The following is a 22,423-nucleotide window of genomic DNA, read 5'->3' on the forward strand; positions in this document are numbered from 1 at the left end:
CCAGGCATTTGGTTCTACCTTTGTTTGCTCTCACCCACTAAAGAACCACCGGTAGCACTGTTACAAAAACGCTCACAGATTTCTTTTCCAGAAGCCATGGTGGGACCCCAATTGATTGTGCCGCTTAACATCCAGTCTATTTTGTCCTGTTTAAACATGTCTCTGTCATAATATATTCAAATCCCAAGCCTGAGCTTCAGCCCTTCCCTCCATGTGGGCTCATGAAAATTTAAACATGCTACAGTATCAGACATTTCATCATTTACTCATCTACCATTCTAACCTGCCAATCAATGTCACCTACTTAAGTCGAATAGAACAAGAAAGTCCATATGATTGATTGCAACCCTTTTAGACTGTTGGGTAGCAGCTTCTGTAGTAGTTGGGTATAAAGATTTTTCAAAAATAGAATTCAGGATTTAACCAAAACAATCTGATATTTGTCTTTATGGATCCAGAGTGTCACTGCATCTGACACTGCTTGGACAATTATTTGACTGCTCAGTGAAATTTAACACAACTGGGTTATCTTCAAAGCCCAAGAGCAGCAAATATGAGAGTAATTATGAAGTGGGTGCTCAGAATTGTTACCTGCTACAAAGTTTTCTGATTCTTTCAGGGACTACTGTGGATTTGAATAATTTTGTGGGTGTAGGGAAGCATCCACCATGCCCAGGGGTGTGTATGGAGGAGTCACCAGAGGTTACTATTACACTTACTCTTTTCCTCAACATGAGAGCAGGGAGGAGTGCTGGGCCTGTATGATCATTCCCATTACATTTTGGATATTTGGCATGTAAACCTTTCCCCAACTGCAATTATGTTCTTTCTGTATTTAATTATTGTCTTCTTGAATTTCTAGAGCATCTTGAAGCGCACTCACATCAGGTTTTGAAACAGAGGATTTCTAGTTTCCTTCATATCTCAATAGGATTCATTGTGACTTGTGAGACTGATTGCTGAGTACCCATATCATTAATAGGCATATAAACGTTATGTATATACAAATAGACCTTGGATTTAGTGAATATATACATAGGTTCAGGGTTCAACAGCTTTCCTTAAAAGTCTGCTTCCTGGATACCCGTTTCATTGACGCACATACAAAAAATATGATTATATACACATACTTTGATTCCAATGAATATACGTAGTTTTCTTCAGGAGATGATAGGATTCTTTGTAAATCTCAGTCTATTTCATATATATACACATTCTTATACCATATGCATATCAATGAAATGGGTACTTAGCAATTCAGACTTGTTAAAAAGCTACCAAACAGTAAAGAAAACTATAAATCCAGTGAATATCACAGTCCTTTTTATTTTATATATATAGTTATTCAGCAGTTTAAACTTCTAGGAAACTTTTCAGACTGAAAAAAGCTTTAGATCCTGTAAATATGTTCAATTTTCTTCAGGGCTCAATAGGATTTCCTGCAATTGGTACTGTTGCATACTCATTTCATTGATATTCATATGGGCACAGGTCTTAAGTCCATGTTTGTGCGTTTGTATGTGTATAATATCTGTATACATTGGACCTTGTGATTAGCATACACAGTATAGTATATTCAAAGCTTTGATAGAATCCCTGTAACTCTCTCTATTTATTATTTTCTTCAGTGCCGGAAATTTTTTTCAGCAAATCTTATTTGTTCAATATCAATTTCATTGGTCTCTGTATCTCTATATCTACTTATATGTATAATATGTATACAAACTGGGCCCTATGATTAGATTCCATACAGTGTGATTCAAGGCTCTTTTTGAATCTTTACAAGTCTGGTTTATAATTTAATCAGTACCGGATAAAATTCTTGCGAAGTCTTTATCTTTCCAGATTTGTGTGTATGAATAGCGTTTATACACAATGGGACTTGTAATTACAGTACACATAGCATCTTTGATAGAATCCTTGTTAGTTTGGTTTTTACTTTCTGAATATATATATATATATATATATATATATAAATAAATAAATAAATAAAAGCACATCATGTACATTTCTACATATATACAGTCTGTATACAAATAGGATTCTGTGTATATACTTAGTTTGCTTCAGGGCATGATAAGATTATCTGCAAGTATGATTCCTTATAACCGATTTCATTGATATTTTCATAAAAGAGGCGCCTGTTCGAATCCTGAGGGGTGATGAATCTTGTTGAACAATATGTAATGTAAGTAGAAAACAATGCCCTTGTGAACAGGGGGATCTCGTTTGGTTAGAGAGAGAACACATGGTTTAGCAGGCTTGATAGGACACTTTGTATACTTTCTGGATTTTTATTTGATTTAAAAAGTTTAAGGTTCTGATATCATAAGAGATGAGGTCGGGATTGTGTTTCAGACGAATTTGATGGAATAGATATCTTTCAATCTTTAGCTCTTAGCCAAAGAGGTTTAACCTAAGGCTCATGCTCCCACAAAATGACTTTGTGAATGAAAATTCTTCCATCAATAAAGAATTAAATTTGTATCTACATGTATGTAGAAACACATTGGATCCTATGATTAGTCCAGGCTAGTTTGTTTGACAGAATTCACCGTAAGTTTGGTTTCTATATACACATTTCATTGATAGGCATATAAACAGGGGCTTATATGAACATATACATGTATATATTCTCATTGATGCAACAGGTACACATTGAAGTTATAATGTACATATTTTTACTTGAGGGCTGGAAAGGATTCTGTGCAAATTTGGCCCTGAATTCCTCTTTGATTGTTATTTATAGAAACCTATATATGTGCAGTTCTATGGCACGTGTCCACATCTGATCCCAGGAACAGAGTACACAATCTAATTATAATAATAATATAAACACATCAACTATTTTCACCCTACAGTTTTCTATAATTGCAATTTTTCTGATTCAATAATGTTAATAGGGCAATAGATAATCAGGTTTTGTTAGAAAAGAATCTTGTTAGAGGATTTGTTTTAGGTTTTCCAAACTCAATTTTGATTGGATTTTAGAGAAATCTTGGCTTTATTTGGGTTGGTATCACCATTAAAGATTCAATTGAATTTTTTTTTAAAATAGTTCTTTTTTCTTAGCCATAGAACAAACAATGAATTGAGTGGAAGTGGTTGGGGTGATGCTTTCTCTTTGGGCTATAAGAGACTTATTGTAGAAAGAGACCCTTAAGTGGTTATTGAAGGGCTTAATAATTGGATTGTTCAAGTGAGAAAAACAGGAATGTCCTTGAAGAAGCTCATTACTTTCATGAGCACAATAAAGTGGTATACTTCTTGTCAAAATGTTGGTATCAATCAAGCCATTTTACTAAGTGAGCATGTGGAATCCTAGTGAAGGTTTAGATAAACTCTCATTTAATTTTCTCTTGCCTTAGTTCATTTGATCAACTTCTTTCCTTCTAGCCTTATGGTTTGCCATTTTATTGATGTGGGCCTAATAATCCCCATTATTATGCATGATCCTTTGGTTCCACTGATCAAGCAATAGAGATGACAAATTCCTTTTAAGTAGGATGGTCATGATTTTAAATTGTCAGATGATTTATTTCTATCCTTAATACATGTACTACAACATTTTGTTGCATGTGTGTCTATTAATGGTTCCTTGAGGAGGTTTTTTGGCATCTTGTATTCTCCCTCTCTATGGTCGTGTCTTAGTTCTTTGTGGTTTTAGAGTATGTCAAACAATAAAAATGCATGTTCACATATGGGGGCTCAAGTTTTCAATTGACTTCTTTGTGCTATCTTCCATTGCCATTATATAACATCTATTAATTTGGTAAATTATGTGCTTGATGCTTTTGACATAGGTGACATGTGTGGCTAGATCTAGGGCTTCAATTCTTACTTCTAGCTAAATTGTCTATGGTAGTGATATCATCTAAGGTGCAAAATTGGTTGCTTTAGATCCTTATGTCATCTATGTTTGACTTGTTTGGTGTGGACCCTACTGAGATGGATGAGTTGTAGGAGGTTTTAGGTGGTTTAAATTCTCTAATGACTATGGGAGGCATTAGTGTGGCTAGCAAATAAGTGTCATAGCATATCATGAATTGTAGGATCTTAAGGCCTATTGCATTGATTTGAGTAGTGATGCTTAGCCTTTACCACCATCAGTGAATAGAGTGCTTAACAAAAATGCCTATAAGGAGGGTGTGTTTCATGGGGTTCGAGGCTTTTAATGGTGACATGGATGGCACTTTGTTTGTGATTAAGAATGGTGGATGGGCTAAATTGACAACTGGTAGCGTTTGGGAAGTTTTTTAGGGTATCAGTAGTTAAGGTATCGCTAAAGCAAGCTTGGCCCCTTTTGCTATATAAGGACTTTTAATTGTATGTTTATTTTTTTGCTAGATTTTGGATGGTGGTTAATCCTATATTTATACATAGATATTTTTAATTATAATTAAATACCTTTGATTGAAACTATAAACCCATGACTAATTTATACACAACTAATTAATAATTTACTTTCAAAAATATTAATTTTTTATTAATTAACCTGTCATTTAAATTTTTTTAATCTTTATATTTATATTTTGCTGCATAAACCAATGGACCTATAAAACCCCCTCTATATAGTAAAATTATTGATATAAAACCATGTCCAATCACGGAAGTATCAGGTACTATGGAATCATATCTTATACCAAATATACCCCACTAAAACAAGTAACCTGCCCCTGTATTGACATCACAGATGCGACAACACAAATAACGGGCCCAAGATGCGACTGGTAGCCATTATGAAATTCATAGATGAAAAAAGTCAATGGCCTATCCATGATCTGATTCCTCTGGTCAATGTACTTCAGGAGCACAGATACAATACAATCTCTCTACATATAACTTCTAGAAAATGAAGAAATATTTACTTCAAACTTCCAACCAGAAAATAGTTCACCTGTGAGAAAAGTCTCTATGACACTAATAATGGCATTTGTTTCTATATTAACACTGTTCCCTTTGTGGGAAGTATACCTATCTTTGTTTGTTCTCACTGCTTAAATGTACATGCATTCACCAAAGAAACCCACGTAGTACAACATACAAAACCTACACAAATTTCTTTGTATTTCTTTGTAGGCCTATGGTGGGACCTCAATTGATTGCTGATTAGCTTCCATTCTCCATGTGGGCTCTTAGAATCTAAACATATTACATTTTCAGACATTGGCTCATTGGCTCATCTACTCATCTACCATTCTAACCTGCCATTCAATATCGCTTACACTGACTCCCATAAAACAAGAACACCTATATGATTGATCGTATCACTTTTAGACGGTTGGGTATCAGCTTCTGGAGTAGATGGATATTTATATGGATCCAGATTCTTACTTTATCTGACACTGCTTTGGCAACGAATCAACTGCTCAGTAAAAATGAAAACAATTGAGTTGTCTTCATAGCATAAGAACAGCAAATTGGAAAGGAATTATGAAGTGGGTGCTCAGAATTATTATTTGCTACAAAAGGTTCTGATTTATTCAGGGACTGCTGTGGAGTTTTAATTTTGTGGATATTGGACGCATTCATCATGCCCAGAGCTGCGTATGGAGGAGTCACGCGAGGTTATTATAACAACTACTCTTTTACTCAACATGAGAACAGGGAGGAGTGCTGGGCCTATATGATCATTCCCGCGACATTTTGGATATTTGGCATGTAAACCTTTCCTCAAATATAATTATGTTCTTTCTGTTATTTAATTATTGTTTTCTTGCATTTCTAGAGGATCTTGAAGCACACTCACATCGGTTTTTATGACAGAGGATTTATATTTTCCTTCATAGCTTGATAGGATTCATCGTGAGACTGATTGCTGAGTACCCATAGCATATAAACAGGAGGGAGAGGGAGAGAGAGAGGGGGAGGGGCGTGGGGAAGAGAGAGATAGGGGAGGACGGTGGGGGAGAATGTCTACGTATATCATCAAGCGTTGAAGAAAACTTTATGTGTACACTGTGTGCATATATCTATCAAGCACTGAAGAAAACTTTAAATCCCCAATTTTCTTCAGGACTTGATAGAATTTCCTGCAAGTCTTATTATTGAATAGTCATTTCATTGATATGCATTTGGGCACCCATATGTGTAGGTTTGTGTGTATGTATTAGTATAGTATATATACACATTGGACCCTGTGATCAGCATACACATGGTATGATTCAAGATTTTGATAGAATCCTCGTTAAGACTATTTACAGTTTTCTTCAGTGTTGGGTAGGATTTCCCGCAAGGCTTATTGCTGAATATCCATTTCATTTGTATCCATATAAGTATGCGTATGAATTTCTATGTCCATCTTTATGCAGTATGCACATGTATACTATGTATAAAAATTGGGCCCTGTGATTAGAGTGCATATGGTATGATTCAAGGCTTTGTTGGCGTTTTTGTAAGTTTATAATTTTGTTCAGTGCTGAATAGAATTTCTTGCAGTCTTATTCCTGATACCCATTTCATTGATTTGTAAACGTTTGTGTGTATATGTATACTATGTATACACATTGGGACTTGTGATCAGAGTACACATAGTATCATTCAATGCATTGATGGAATCCTTGTTAGACTGATTTCTGAATAACCTTTGGATTGATATATGTGTGTAAACACATTACATACATTTATACAATATGTAACACATAAGATTCTGTGGATATAATCATAGTTTGCTTCAGGGCTTGATAGGATTATCTGTAAGTTTGATTCCTTGTCACCCATTTACTTGTTATTGCACAGAGGAGGTGCCTGTTTGAATCTGGAGGGAATGACACATCTTGTTGAACAATATGTAATGTAAATGGAAGACAATACCCTTGTGAACATTGGGATCTCATACACAAAAATCGGTGTCTGACTTGGCTAGAGAGAAAACACGGTTCGGAAGGCTTGGTGTGATATTGTGTCTAATTTCTGAATACCCATTTGATTTAAAATTTAAATCTGTATATACATGTGCACACACACACATTGGGTCCTGGGATTAGTCTATAATGATATCCTACAAGGCTTGATGGAATTCATTGTAAGTTTGGTTTCTAAATACACATTTCATTGATAGACATATAAAATTGGAGGGGGCTTATAGAACATCTACATGTATATATTCTCATTGATACCCGCACACATTGAACCTGTAATGTAGCTAGCTATATTATCTCAGGGCTTGATAAGATTCCTTGCAAATCGGACTCCTGAATTCCTGCTTGATTGATATCTATATAAACATGTATATGTGCATTTCTAGAGCAAGTGTACACAGTTGGCTTTGAGAATTAATGAGTCTTTTTGAGTATCCATTTCATAGTTTTGCCAACAGACAATGACTTAAACATGCATATTGTTAATATGCATGTATGTTGGATCCTGTGAATGAAGTACACAGTTTAATACAGTGCTAAATGCACTAGGTCACTTGTAGTTCGAATTCAGGGCTTAACAGATTGGTTCATTCCTATGTATCCTGTTCCTTTATTCCTTGCACGTTTGATTTCTGATACACTTTCCTTAAAATGTGCATAGAAAAGACCTGTATATGCATATAGAGAGCATATATACATCCTTGATCCTTTATTAAGAGTACATTAATATTTGATTCAGGGCTTAAGAGTACATTAATATTTGATTCAGGGCTTAATAAATTAGGTCTTTGTTAAAAATCTGTTTGATTAATTCCACAAATATATCTGATTCCCGAATACCATTTCTTTATATAAATAAAAACAAAATATATAGAGAGAAAATGGGATGAACTTATTTTTAAAAGCAAATAGGTGTTTGAAAAGAAGACGCTCTATTTTAAGCACCAGGAGACATGATGAATCATTAAAATTGGGTAAGATATTCAACACACTGGGTGTGGATGTAGTACGCAACCAACAAGGCATTCCACTGGTTTTTTTGAATGGAATACACAACCAACAAGACATACACATTGGCTTCTTTGAATGGGATACACAACCAAAGAAGCAAAAACGTTGGGTTCTATGAATAGAATACACAATTAGTTTCATTGATGTGAATATATGCAATGAGTATTTGCTATACATGCACATGTAGAGATTGTGTAATTACTGATCCACGTGATCTTTCGGGTACTGACAAAGTGCATTTTGTGGGGCTTGCAGCATCACTGACATTGAGCTTGGGAGTTTATGGTACATCTCAGTTGGTGCTTGCGCCAAACTATTCTCATCTAATAGAAGCTAGCCCCATTTTTGTCAAGGAGATTCAGGTAATTTAACTGCCAACATTTTTCCCATTGAATCTACCAAGTCCCTCCATACAAAAGTCAATCTTCAATCCTAAACTTGAAATTGAAATCCTCATATGGATGAATGCAATTATATTCTATATTTTCACTCTTATTGCCCAATTAGACTTCAACATTGTTAAATGAGATGTAATATGATTTTTTTTTAAATAGTGACATGTTTTCATATCTCGAGTTGGCTTATGTTTTTTGAAATTTCTGGTGTTTGGCAAAAGTTAAGCTTGAAAGAATGGTAATAAAATCTTGTCATTCTTTAGTTATGAGGTGGTAGGCTTAGAATAGTAATAAAAGTTACTCATTTTCAGTTAAAATATGATGAGCAAGAGGGTGGTCCTGTGCTGTATGGTTTCTCAAACAAGCCAAAACTTGATGTGGAAAGGAACTGGAGCTTGAAGCACACTCTGTATATCGATCCTGATTATCATAAGGTTCATTTCAATTGTCTTTTTTGCATGATTTTGTAAAACTACTTGCTATTTAAAATAACTGCCATCAAATTAATGTTTTCCTTTGCTACATTGGTTGATAGTTCACAAGCATCTAAGCTATTGATAAAAGCAAAACCATTCTGTAATTTTTAGCACTGACTTAAAATTTTATCTACTAATATTGCATTTTCTGAAGGATAGGATTTTCAGAGATTTTGTTCACTTTAAATGGATCTTATTGGAAACAGGAATTTGCAGTTTGGTTGAACGCGGGCTCTAAATTTTGGCTTAGTTGTGAAGATAAGTCATTTGGATTTTTGGACATCTTGCTCGTTGTACTCAAAGGTAATGTCAACACTGAGTTTGATTGATTTCCAAACTTAGATACAAATAATTCAAACTCTGACTGAAACATTTTCTTGCAAGTGGAATAATAATATGTTAAATTTGCAGGAGAGGAGAGCTTGCAGGAATGGATACAGGATCCATCAAATCCTCACTTAGGACTTCTGAGGCTAAAAATAAGTGGTATGATAATTCAGCCCCTAGTTATATAGTTTCTGACATTGATTGTATGCTCCAAAAGTTCTGTGAATTTGAAAGCAAGCTTCAGAGGTCTAATTTCATAGCTTATGTTTTAGTGACATCCTACATCCTACTCTATGCTTATAATCTTCCTATATCACAACTCTGTTTTCTTGACTCAAAAGTTTATTGTGCTTGGATCTCCTCTTCATTGGTACTCTCTTTGAACATATAACTTGAATACAAATGGTATCTTAGAGACCACGTATTCTATTCTACTACACATTGGACATCTGCTGTTTTATTGATTATAAAAGTTGTTCTCTTAGCAACTTCCTCTTCAATGTTGTCACAAAAGTTGTTAAGTACCTCCTCTTTTATGCTACTATCCGTTGGGCATCTTCTTGATCACAAGTTTACCTTGATCACCTTCTATTCTATACTAGGAAACTTTATAGTTCTATTGCTTTATTGATTGCAAGAGTTGTCCTCTTAGCAACTTTCTCTTCTATGCTGTTACAAAGGTTGTTCAGGACCTCCTCTTGTACGCTACTATCCTTTGGGCATCTTTATTGATTACAAATTGTACCTTGATCGCCTCTATTCTGTACTATTACACTTTCAAGATATATTGTTTTATTGATTGCAAGCCTCCTCTTCTATACTGTGAAAAAAGTTGTTTAGGACCTCCTCTTCTTATCTTTAGGAAATTTCTTAGAAATTTAATATTCTTTGCTACATCTTCCAAATCCATTGTTTTGTTGATTACATAAGTTGTGTTCACAAAATCCTCTTCTATGCTATTGTGGAGTTGATTCTGTGCACAAACCTCCTATTCTGTGCTACCAAGATTGTGATGTTTGATGCTGTATTATGGATAATTATAAACAATGATTGCAGTGTTAGCAACCTCCTCTTCTATGCTACTAGACTGACTGATATAGAGAAGATTGTTCTTTTGATAACAAGTAGCATGGTGGCTCCATGGATTTATGCCTTTTGCATCTGACAATCAAATCAAATCCAACTTCTTTTTGTTCGCAGGCTATGGGGAGACAGAATATATAGTGAAGGAGGATGGGAATTATTATTTTGTTGTGGGAAACTTCAATCAACATAGTGCAGAGGTATTGTGAGCCTTTATATACGGGAAAAAGAAGCATTTTGTCAAATTATTTTTGCTTATTATGTTTTCCCAGTGCAAGATTACATAATATCATGTTTGGGAATCAGTCGTATGTAAATATCAAATAAATCTTCATGACTCATCTTTCAGCAGTAGTGATTAACGGGAAGTTAGGAAGAAAGATGGGTTCTTGCAAACACACAACTCATGAAAGATTGTTCATGAAGATTAACTCATATTGACATGGATTCCCAAAATAGATATTGAACATTTTTTCTGAGTTGAAATAGTGAGGAATTGGACCTCCTTTTTGCAGGTTGTGATGAGGTTAAATTTTACTTCCAAAATGTATAACACCCAAACTGCCAATTACAAGTGTTCAATGGGAAAGGGCTTATGTGCTGTGAAGCTTTCAATCCTTCAAAATAGTTATGCACTTCTAACAACTCCATCTGGAAGCAATATAACGGTATGACACTTTTAATCATTTTAACCTACATTTTCAGGCATTAGGAAGAAATTTGACTATGTTAAGAAGGGATAATCATTAAGAAGCACTCCCGGTAGACTTTTAAGCTCTAGATTTTGGTGAGATTTTCGTAATATTTAATTTGCAATTTGTTTTGTTTTTTATCATGTAGATGTACTTTTTCAGTTTCCTCAAGGATTTGTTTGTTGCAATGTTCACTACTAAATTTACCCTCAATCAACTTGAAAATAAAGCCAAAATGTTTATAGGAATATAACATTATTGAATCTTATCCTAATACTTCAAGAATGAATGCTATCTTTATAACTGATCCATAAAAATTAGGATTGATATTTCATGTCATAGTTCATCATATCACAGATTAACTTGGAAGAGAACCATAAATATAAGCATGAAAGCATCAAAACAAGCATAAATTTGAAAACAATAGATTCACCTTGGAGAATCAAAACATCTCCAGTAAGAGTGAGGACTAATTTCCTCCTTGTCCACTATCTCCATAACTGAGATTATATCTTAGGCCTCATAAAGAGCACATATCCATCCTAAACAAGAGTAAGTTCAATTCCTAAGATCTAACACTAGCTCAGATACACTCTCTTCTGCTCACTACAATTTGTAAAGCAAAATAGACATATTCAGAAGATCACAACTAATGGCCTGAAAACAGGTCTCTAATGGATCTTCCAAGATCTATGGGGTTTCTTGGATCTTCCTGGCCTATTTCCTGTGCTCACATAGAACATTTCTCAAGCTCCATGACAATTGAATCTTCCACAAACATCTAATAGACCTTGGATGCATCAGTATCTTTCTCTAATGTTCTTGTCCCATTTTCTGTTTCTTGTTGCTTCATGGCATTTGAAACAGATATATAGACTTGCATAAATCCAAATGGAAAGTGAACAATTGAATTAAGCAGTCAATTTTAAAGGATTTGGAGTGTCAAATAGTCTTTTTTTGTTATGACAAAACTACCACTTTCCAATATGAGGGACTATGAAATCGCTGCTTTCCAATTGTGGCAACTGAGAAACCACCAGTTATCAGATGAACTTGTTGCATGCCACTTTTAAAGCCCCTGCTATCAACCACTTATATGAAACTTCTACTTACCAAAATGAAACTCTTGATAGTTACAGAATTGTCACCTATGCATGACCAGCAGTATCACAGAGAAAACAAAAGCATCTTTTTCAAAATATCTCAATTGCCAATGCTGATGTCTCATATCATTTCAACTTTCTCCAACAAACTTGTTCCCTAATTCTATTGAAACGTTAATTTTCTTCACTTAGAATATCTTCAAAACCACGTTCCTCTTCAGCCACAAGGATAAGGCAACTAAGTTCTTTTATTTAGAGGTTTATGGGCTTTCTTGGATGTTCTTGGCTTATTCGTTGGTCTCATGTAGGCTCTTTCTTAGCCTCCTTGATCTCTAGATCTTCAACAAACCTCTTATGGACCCCCTTGGATGCACGACTGTCTTTCTCTAATATATTTTCTCCTCTTCCCTACTTCATGCCATTTGAAATAGATACATGTAGACTTACACAAACTTGAATGGAAATTAAATAGTCAAACAAAATAGCTGATTTGAGGGATCTAGAAAGCAAACAATTATTTTTTGTTGCATGACAAAATTGTCGCTTTCTAATAGTGGGATGCACAAATCATGTCACTTTCAAAACCATCACTTCACCCATATGAAACTACAACTTACTAGATCAAAACTACCCTAACAGTTGTGAAGCCACTTCCTGTGCATGACTCATGGTTTCACACAAAAACCAAAGACATTTTTTTTTATATTTCTTGATTGCCAAAGCTCGTACAAAGAGGTCCCATACCATCCCAACCTTCTTGAGAAACCTCAGCCTCTAATTGTATCAATACCTTAACTTTCTTCACCTAGAATGCCTTCAAAACCAAGTTCCCCTTGAAAAGAATCAATGTATGCAAAAATGTTTCTTACACTAATCTATTGAGGAGAGTGTTGTGAAAAATTCAATTTTTAACTATTACATAAAGTAGATACACATATAAACATGAAGTGAACAAAATAACATAGCACAAGTGTATAGGGGGAATCCTTTTGCAAGAAAAATCTCACTATTAAGAAGCTTGATGCATTATTCAATAAAAATAATAGTTACAATGCACTTGTAGGGAAATCATTGGTAGAGTTCACCAACACACAATTTTGGAGTGATTCTAGTATAATAATGGTACTTGCAAAATGTTCATTCAACCTACAACTCCAAGCACCAATAAGTAGGCAAAGTACAAACTAGGAACCATAAGTGACTTGGAAAAACAATTAGCAATACCATAGGAAGTATGGTGCCCAAACCAATGCACCAAATTCCAACTCCCTTTTTGGTAAAAGATCCTCTCAATTAATTTTAGTAAAATTTCTTACAACAACATTGTCGTAAACTATCATATTTGACCACCCAAAATCAAACACCCCAATTTGTCCCCATTCAACCATTCAAAGATACTCCATGACAAGTTACAAGCTTGTCATAATGTTGGTTAAGATTGTAATGTAACCTCCCTCTTACATGCTCTTATGCATTGTAAGAATCTATCATATGGAACTCATATCATTATGACCTTATACACATCACAAGATGCCAACACATAGTCAAACTATGCCATCTCAATTTGGGACACCTATATCCTCATGTGAGGACAAAATCCACTAAAAAATTAGTCCCATGTCATTTCCAAAAGGGATGCCAACTCTCCCACATGAAGACAAAATACACAAAAGATGAAATATTGAATATATACAAAAGCATTAATATTGAACATTAAGAATGCAAGTTCATGAGAAATTTTCCTTACATCCATACAAGATATAAGAAAACTTGACTTAAATTGAACGCAATTTTGTTTTCCATAAACACAATGTCCACACAAATTGAACTCAATTTTACTATCTTCTAGCCTATAACAAGGATTTTGTTTTTCAAGGTCCTTAGAACCTTCTCACATACATGACCCATTCTTTTGTGGCATAACATATCTTTCTATGGAGGAAACTTAGTTTCCAAAACATGAGCACCCTTAGGTACCCAAAAAGAATGATTGTCAAAAGTAGATGCAACACTCCTATTTGTTGTTAATTCCAATGGTGAAGTTGAAGATTTTACAAATCCCTTCACTTCAAAAACATAATAACTATTGCACCAAACCATGCATGTATTTAGCTAAAATAGAGCACCTATTTGAGAACCCTTAGCAAGTACCATAGTTTCTCTAATCATCTAGCATCATTCACTCAAGAAAACTACCTACACACCCAAATCATTCAATTTACTTACAAAAAGTAGGTTGTGGCAAAATAGGGACATATAGTGCATCATTGATCTTCTTCACTTGTCCATCAAGGAACCAAATTAGAACTCTTTCATGACCAACAATCTTTAGATGAAAATCATCTTCAAGGTATGCCTTCCCACCATCATATTCTTCATATTTTACAAACTAACCCTAATGTGAGATCATGTGAAAGGATGCATTAGAGTCAATTAGCCATGTACCTTATGATATATGTGTAGCCAAGGTTGTGATAAAGGCACCACCATTAACGTAGGAGAACTTCTCGGTCATAATCAAAATGTTTCTTTATCTTTTTCTTCTCCTTATAGTCTCATTTGAAATGACTTGTTTTTCCACAATTATAGCATTTTGCCTTGGAATTACTAGGAGATTTAGTTCTCCCACAAGATTTAGATCTAGAATTATCATGATTCTTGTCCTCCGTGCCTTTTTTCTATCTACCATGAATAGTTGAGACCTCTTTGGCAGATTTAGAAGTCTCTCTTCACATCTCTTTAGAAAGTAATGATGCTTCTACCTCATCCATTTTTAGCTTAGTAGTAGTACTCCTAATAGCCATAATAATATGGTCCCATGAATCTTGGAAAGAAAACAACAAAGTCATACAATGATCCTCATCTTTTTTTATATATTCCAATATTGTGAAATTGGGTACAACAACCATGTTAACGCACCCAAGTGGTTAGCCACAAAGCCACCATCCTCCATCATGAGTATATATAACTTTATTAGAAAGAGTTTGTCAACTTGAATTTTTTATAGGTACAAATCTCTAGTTTATTCTAAAGAAGTGTGTTGGTGGTCTCTTCACATACATGCAACAACCTTGAATTAACCAAAAAATTCTTATGAGACTATTAGGTTTTTTTAATCTAAAATGTCCTAGTTTTTTTGTTTCATTGTAGAAGGCTTCATATTGGATATGAATCCCATAGATCTTTGTCTATGATGATATCTTCCATTTTGAGTTTCCACGACTAAAAATTACTATTAGAAAACTTCCCTATCTCTATTCTAGATGTTTTTGCATAGTTACCAAGAGACTTGTCTCTATTCTAGATGTTTTTGCATAGTTACCAAGAGACTTGTCTCCTACACCTGGAGACATGTCTCAAAGACGGAGACGCGTCTCTAGTATCAGAGACATCTCTGGAAACTTCTTGATGCATAGGGTGCTTTTGGCTACCATCTCTGAAGTCTCCCAACCAGAAATTGACATCTCTTGCCAGGAAATTTAGGGGAAAATGCAGTAAAGGCAAAAAAAGGAAAGCAAATAAATAAAATAAGTCCGTAGAAAAGAAAACCATAGTGAAAAAAGAAATAACTAATAAAGAAATTGTGTCACATGAAGACAAAAATCCATGCAAAGTTATAGTGATCTGATCTATTGATAGTGTAGACTTTTTGAGAGGGACATAAATAGTTGTATGACTGATTTCTTGTCATTGTAATGGTCTAAAGAGTAATTGCCTTTATTATTTAGCTGACAATATTGAGTGTGCTCAGCACCTATACTACCTTACTTTCACTAAACACCTTTAGACTAGCTATAGTATTGACAATATAAGCAAGTTTAAATTCAATTTTTGTTCAATTTTAAAGTTAATGTCAAACTTTACCACTGGTCTTGTTTTCAAAGTTCTCTGTCATGATATTTTCTAAAAATTATTGAAGTATATTAAAAAAAATTGGCGTCTCCAAGTACCCCATCACCTATTTTTGAAAATGAGTCGTACTAGTATTGGTACCAGTCTCCAAGTACCTCCGTCTCTTGGTAACCTTGTGTTTTTGTCATCTCTTCTTGCAATAAGATCAAAAGCCTATTTTTGGAAGCTCCCACTCAAATAAAGATTAATACAAAATATCCTTTTCCTAAAACCTATAATTTGAGGTGATTAGGCTCTAATTCCAAATGAAAGGAAGGTATGTATAAATGCTTCCTACACTAATCCGTTGAGGAAAGTGTTGTGTAAATTCCAATCTTTAGAATTACAAAAAAGTGGATACATCTATACAAATAAAATAAACAATATACCATAACATATATGTATTTGGGGAAAACCCTTTTAAAAGAAAAACCCCACACTCCAAAACAACCCAATGCAATATTCAATAACAATAATAGTTACAATACACTTGCAAGGCAAGCCTTCATGTGAGTTTTACTAGCATGCAATTTTGCAGTGATTTTAGTAGCAAAATTGTACTTTGGAAAATGTTCGTTCAAACTACAACTCCAAGCACCAACAAATAGGAAAAATACAAATTGAAAATCATAAATGATATGAAAAAACCATTAACATGCAATACCATAGGAGGTATGCTGCCCAAACCAAGACAACCAAATTCCAACACCCTCCTTGGTAAAATATCCTCTCGAATACTTTTATTAATATTCCTTAGAACATTTCATTATCATAAACTATCATATTTGACCATCCAAACTTCGGTGACCCATTTTGTCCCCATTCAACCATTCAAAGATGCTCCATGACAAGTGTCCAAGCTTGTAATAATGCTAGTTGAGATTCTAACGTAATCTCTCTCTTGCATACTCTTGTTGGGAATTAAGGTGTCTCAACCTTAGTATTTCCTAGAATTGATTTTTATTAATTTAATGTATTTATTTATGCCTAAGTTGGGTAATGAGAGGCTTTAAGAGAATCACTATTAATAGTCAGTTATGACAGATTCTCTTATAGTTGTAAGTGTTGTTAGTTATGACAAATTCTATTATAGATATATGGTGTGTAAGAGAATTTATCATACCTAATTATAGCAAAAATTGGGTGCCTAAGTTTGGAGGCATGTAAGAGGGGCTAGAGAATCTTGTACATGTGTTATTTGCATGCTTAGAGGTGGTTGAAAAATGTGCCACAGGGATTTGGACACCCATCTCCTTTGGCTTGGTCTAGAAGCTTCCTCCTTTCTTGTTTTCTCTATATATTGGATGTCTTGGAGATAGTTGGTATGGTGCAATCTACAATGTATTTATGCTACCAAAATAGCTCCAAATAATGACACTATAACTCTTGTGAATGATTGTAAAAATCATTTTTTATTCTAATACATTGAGTAGGTTTTTGGAGTGTGGGGTTTTCCTCTCAATAGGGTTTTCTCCACATACATCTTGTGTTATGGTATGATTGCCTCACTGTATGTTATTTTATCATTGTGTGTGCATCTCAATATTGTAATTGCCAAGGGTTTTTTAGAAAAAAATGCACTATCTCTCCTCATTAGATTAGTTGAGGAAGCGTTTTTGTGTACCTTGCTTCCTTTAAGCTCTTAGGCATCATAGAAATCTATCATATGCAACTCTCACCATGATGACCTTATACACATCACAATATGCCATTATGCCACCCCAATTGAGATGCCTACCTCCTCATGTGACAACAAAATCCACTAAAAAATGAATTCCATATCATCTTCAAATGAGACGCCAACTCTCCCACAAAACACAAAATACATAAATATGAAATAATGAATGCATAAAATAGTAATAAAATTTAATGTTAGAAATGCAAGATTGAGACAAAAAATTTCACAACCCCTTTTATTCATAGTGCAATATAACAACTTGAACTCTTTTCTAAGGATCACCTTATTGACTTGAGCTCTTTTCTTGTTTATATACTTCTTACAAAAGATAAATTAAACAAAACTTAATAAGAAGGCTATAAAACTTAGGAAGAAATAACTCTATTTTGACAAAAAAAAATTGTTGAGAAAGAAATACCCTTGAAAAAATGAGAGCAAAGAATTGAATGATAAGAGATTCTATCCAAAGCAAAACTAGTAAAGCTTCAACTAAGAAAAGAGTTTTGGCAATATAGATGGATTGTTAAAGCTCCCCTAAGCATGTGAATGAGTATGAGCCTATTATTGCAAAAACATATTCCATAAAGGTATGTTAGTCATATATGCGTCCCTCTTCCAATTGGTTGCATACAAAGGATGCATGGAATTGGAGGAATGGAGATAAAACAAATATAATAATGGTAAGGCATGTAATTATGGTAAAAGATAATATCATATAACAAGCATGTAAGGATCATCATGAAAGCACATGCAATAAGGGAGAAGGCAAAATGGCACCCCAGTCTTGCCTTTAATGAGATAAGAAAAATGTAAATACATGCAGGACATAAGGATATGAGCACAACAAGGATAATAATATGTGGCAATAAGATGTAAATAGTGCACCTTACATAAATTATTTAGGCTAGTTACATAATCAAAACAAATAGACTAGATAAATGAGATGGGACTTGAAACAAGAAATACTAAAGTAAATGCAAAACTTATTTGATGAATTGAAGTGATATTTAGTTGGGTACTAACAATGGAAAAAGATGTTGAAGGTGTGACCAAGAATTGATCCCTTAGAATTTGAAAACTAATTGTATGTCACTCTAGTTTAGATTCATGATTGTGGAATTGATCTTTGTGAGTGCATGAATGATCCAATGAGAAGACTTGAATTGCAAACCATATAAATCAACTTCTAAAGAATGGATTGTTGGAATTTGCTCACCTTGGTCTTTTGACATTTGAATATGTCTAAGGACTAGCTATGTTTATGAACTACGGGAAATCTACTACATTGCAAGAGCCATATTCTTCTCAATAAGACCCCTAGGAGAATTCATAAATGATGACAGAAAAATATTGAGGACAATAAGAAAACATGCATTAGGCCTAGGACAATGTCACAAGCAAAATCCCGAAGTGGTTCTTCTTTGAGATCTTTACCCTAGATGTATCTTTCACATTTTGAGATGATTTTAACAATAAATGAACAAATGTCATCAAATACAACAACAAAACACACGAGGCAACACAATGTCTGCTAGGTCAATCACAATTGTTAGTAAGAGGGAGTAGGTAGGGTTTACTTTGAATTAGAATTTAAAAGCTCAAGGTTTAGACCTAAAGTGCAAAAAGTTATGAGGTCAAGTTTGTTCTTGTGAATCTAATTTGAGTGATGAATGGAATATTTTGGGATGAAATTAAAATTATTAAAAATAATAATAGTAGATCAAAATATAATGACATAAGTAATTCATGCAAGAACATAATAATCAATTAATTATTAAATTTTAAAACATTTTAATAAAATGAATCTAAAATATATAAAAACTTAATATATAATTTTCACCATTACATTTTGATTACCTTATTGCATAAATGTTAAGATAGATATAGTGGACAATATAACAATAATTTGAATTTGAGCATGTTGAAGGGATGGTGCATGGAAGTACATATAAAAAGTTTCTCTTAATTAATTTTGTATTAGTCGATAATCTTATTTAAGTTATATCAAAGATTTTATTGAAACATGGTTACATGTGGAATTATGGTAAAAAATGTGTATTCTTGAATCTAATATTTGTTTGAAACACTGACTGAAAGATTGACTTATAAATAACAAAGTTTGAATTAATTTGTTTTATGTTAGAAGATATAAAATTTGCATGAAAAATAATAAGGGGAATATCATGGATAAGGTTTTCAAAAATATATATTTAATTATAATTTTCAAAATTGCAGGGTGGAAGAAGCGTTTGGTCAGTTGAACTTTCTTATGGAGCTCGTTTATTGACATACATCATTATCTTAGGTATTTTTTTAATAATTATTAAAATTCATGCAATTAATACAAAAAAAAAAGAAAATAAACAGTTATCTCAATATGTGGAAAATATTAGTGAAAATGATAATCATTATATGTCTTATTAACAAAATTATACTTAATGAATAATGTATTGTTTGAGAACTTTTGGATAAGTTATATTGATTCAAAATATTATTTGGTTGCCAGGGGTTATTATTCTTGTGGTTTACTGTATATTTAGAATATTGGGACATTTAGATCAAACAACACAAACAAACACAGAACCTGAAGAATCAGAAAGAACTCCACTGATACCTCCCAAAGAATCAACTAGTGATCTATCTACTTATGGAACACTTGGGCAAGACCAAGAGTCGGGGCTAAATTCTTCTACAGAGGATTTATACGATGGAAAAATTTGCGTCATTTGTTATGATGAGCCACGAAGTTGTTTTTTTGTTCCTTGTGGGCACTGTGCAACATGTTATACTTGTGGCCAAAGGTATGTTTATTTTTTATTTCTTTAAAGAATACATTATTCATGAATTTAATATTTTTATATGAACATTTTGAATATGTTTTTTTTGTAATACTGATCATTACTTTCTTTTAAACATGTGTATATTTACATTTAAATGGTATTATTTGTATTGTATGTATGTATGTGTGCATGCACACGCACACACAAACACACACACGCGCATGCACGCACACACATTGTGTGTGTGTGTGTGCGCGCGCGCATGTACATACATACATACATAAATATATTCTATTCTAAGTTATTAAATGCAATATCCTTTTAAGCTTTTATTATTTATATTTTTTAAATACTATTTTCTATAAATCAAGATGCTTTTGGTAAAATTGTATAGACATTTTTGAATCAATGTTTAAATAATATCTTCTATCACACTTTTTGCTCTTGTTGATGGATCATTGAATTCGATTCAAAAAATTCTACATAATTTTTCTAGAAACATGTTATTCTATTCTCATGGATTGTTAAAATGTCATGATTCTAATATGCTATATTCTTATATTGATATGTTTTTACAGGATAGAGATTGGTGAAAACAAAACTTGTCCAATATGTCGACACACGATTAGTAAGGTGAAGCGATTGTACAATGCATAAAAATGGTTGAGAAGGGTCTTCTTCAAGAGGTCAAGAGTTTCTTAGTACTTTTTTTGAAAAAGGTAGATGTCAACTAATGGGGAAATTTTGTTCAAAGAAAGATGTTAGGTTGTTTTTACAAAGGTTTGTTTACCAATGCATTATCTAATTCTCATATTATATAATGAGAGTTTGCCTTTTTTAAATGGCGCCTCATGATTTGACTGTATATAAAAAGTGAAAATTATTTTTCCATTTATTATATTATATATACATGTTTAGGTATCATTGTGCACAATATTTATTTTAAGTTATAGATAGAGAGGAAAAGATGTACAGAAGGGGAGAGTAAGAGGGATATGGAGAAATAGAGATAGAAAGAGGGAGATAATGAGAGAACAAAAGACAAAAGACTAAAAGATAGAAAGGTAAAGATATATGAGGTGATATATAGAAAGGGGGAGAGAGAGAGATAAGGGAGGAGAGTGAATAAGAGAGAGATATGAGGGGAGTTTTGAAGAAAGAGATAGAGGGGGGAAGAGTGAAAAAAAATAAAGATAGAGATTTGAGATAGCGATGGAGAAACATAGAGTTTGTGTGTGAGAGAGAGAAATAGAAAATATTGTATTGATCTATGAGAATAAAATAAGAAAATAATAAACTAGCTTTGTGTCATTTATTTAGTTTAAATTAATAATGTTTTTGTTTAAATTTTACAAAATATCTAAAACTATCATAATGATTTGTTTTCATAAGAAAAATAAATAATTTATTAAAATTTTAAATAATAAATAAATTAGCTTTGTGTTATTTATTTAGTTTAAATTAATAAATGCTTTTGTGACAAAAAAAAATATCTACAACTATCAAATATTTTGTTTTCATATGAAAAATAAAAAGTTTATTAAAATTTGGATAACAAATTTCATATATATAATAAAATAGCATCTATCTAAAAATATATCTACCCATGTTTTAGGTAGATGTAGTTAAAGTTTAATAGTAAGATTAGTTTTTATGTTAAAAACTCTGAAAAGTATTATTTTAAATTAATTAGGGTTTAGTGTTAAAATTTATTGAATGAACGAAAGGAAAACTATTAAATAATGATATTCTTTAATTTTAATTAATGTTTGATATATTATTAGATCAAAGACAAATGACCCTCAATTTTTTCAAAAATAAAAATAATTTGAGAATCAAATTTAATAACTTTAAGAAAATTATAGTTTAATGGGCATCCTTATCCTTTTGTCATAAATAAGGACCAATTTTGGAGGGATGGGTGATTATGGCAGCATGATAAGGTAATGTATTGAGTAGAATTTCATGATTCCAACATATACCACTTGTAGGCTTGGTTTTACATAAAGGATAGCATAATTAAAGTGTGACCATAACATCATATAAAAGACCATAAATTTATAATTTTTACCATTACAATTATTTATTCCCAATTGATTTACTCATTATTAACATTTTTTAAATATT

The 22,423-nt window shown here is 33.0% G+C and overlaps 1 protein-coding gene across 4 annotated transcripts; it reads left to right on the forward strand.

Moving 5' to 3' along the window:
* The first annotated feature begins 249 nt into the window (after positions 1-249).
* LOC131029624 (E3 ubiquitin-protein ligase APD2) lies at positions 250-21,217 on the forward strand. Of its 4 annotated transcripts, none has more exons than XM_057960188.2 (10): positions 262-792; positions 8,127-8,233; positions 8,578-8,700; positions 8,949-9,045; positions 9,154-9,228; positions 10,270-10,352; positions 10,668-10,820; positions 19,752-19,821; positions 20,023-20,317; positions 20,875-21,217. In XM_057960188.2, exons 1-10 carry the CDS (start codon positions 669-671, stop codon positions 20,951-20,953), a joined length of 1,206 nt encoding a protein of 401 aa, XP_057816171.1. In that variant the 5' UTR covers positions 262-668; the 3' UTR covers positions 20,954-21,217. The 4 variants fall into 4 exon arrangements, with proteins under 4 accessions (XP_057816174.1, XP_057816171.1, XP_057816172.1 ...); XM_057960189.1 differs by lacking the exon at positions 262-792 and adding an exon at positions 5,347-5,657; XM_057960191.2 differs by lacking the exon at positions 8,578-8,700 and having other exon boundaries at positions 250-792.
* The last annotated feature ends 1,206 nt before the right edge of the window (positions 21,218-22,423 follow it).

Source organism: Cryptomeria japonica, chromosome 3 (assembly GCF_030272615.1).
Source record: "Cryptomeria japonica chromosome 3, Sugi_1.0, whole genome shotgun sequence".
NCBI lineage: Eukaryota > Viridiplantae > Streptophyta > Pinopsida > Cupressales > Cupressaceae > Cryptomeria > Cryptomeria japonica.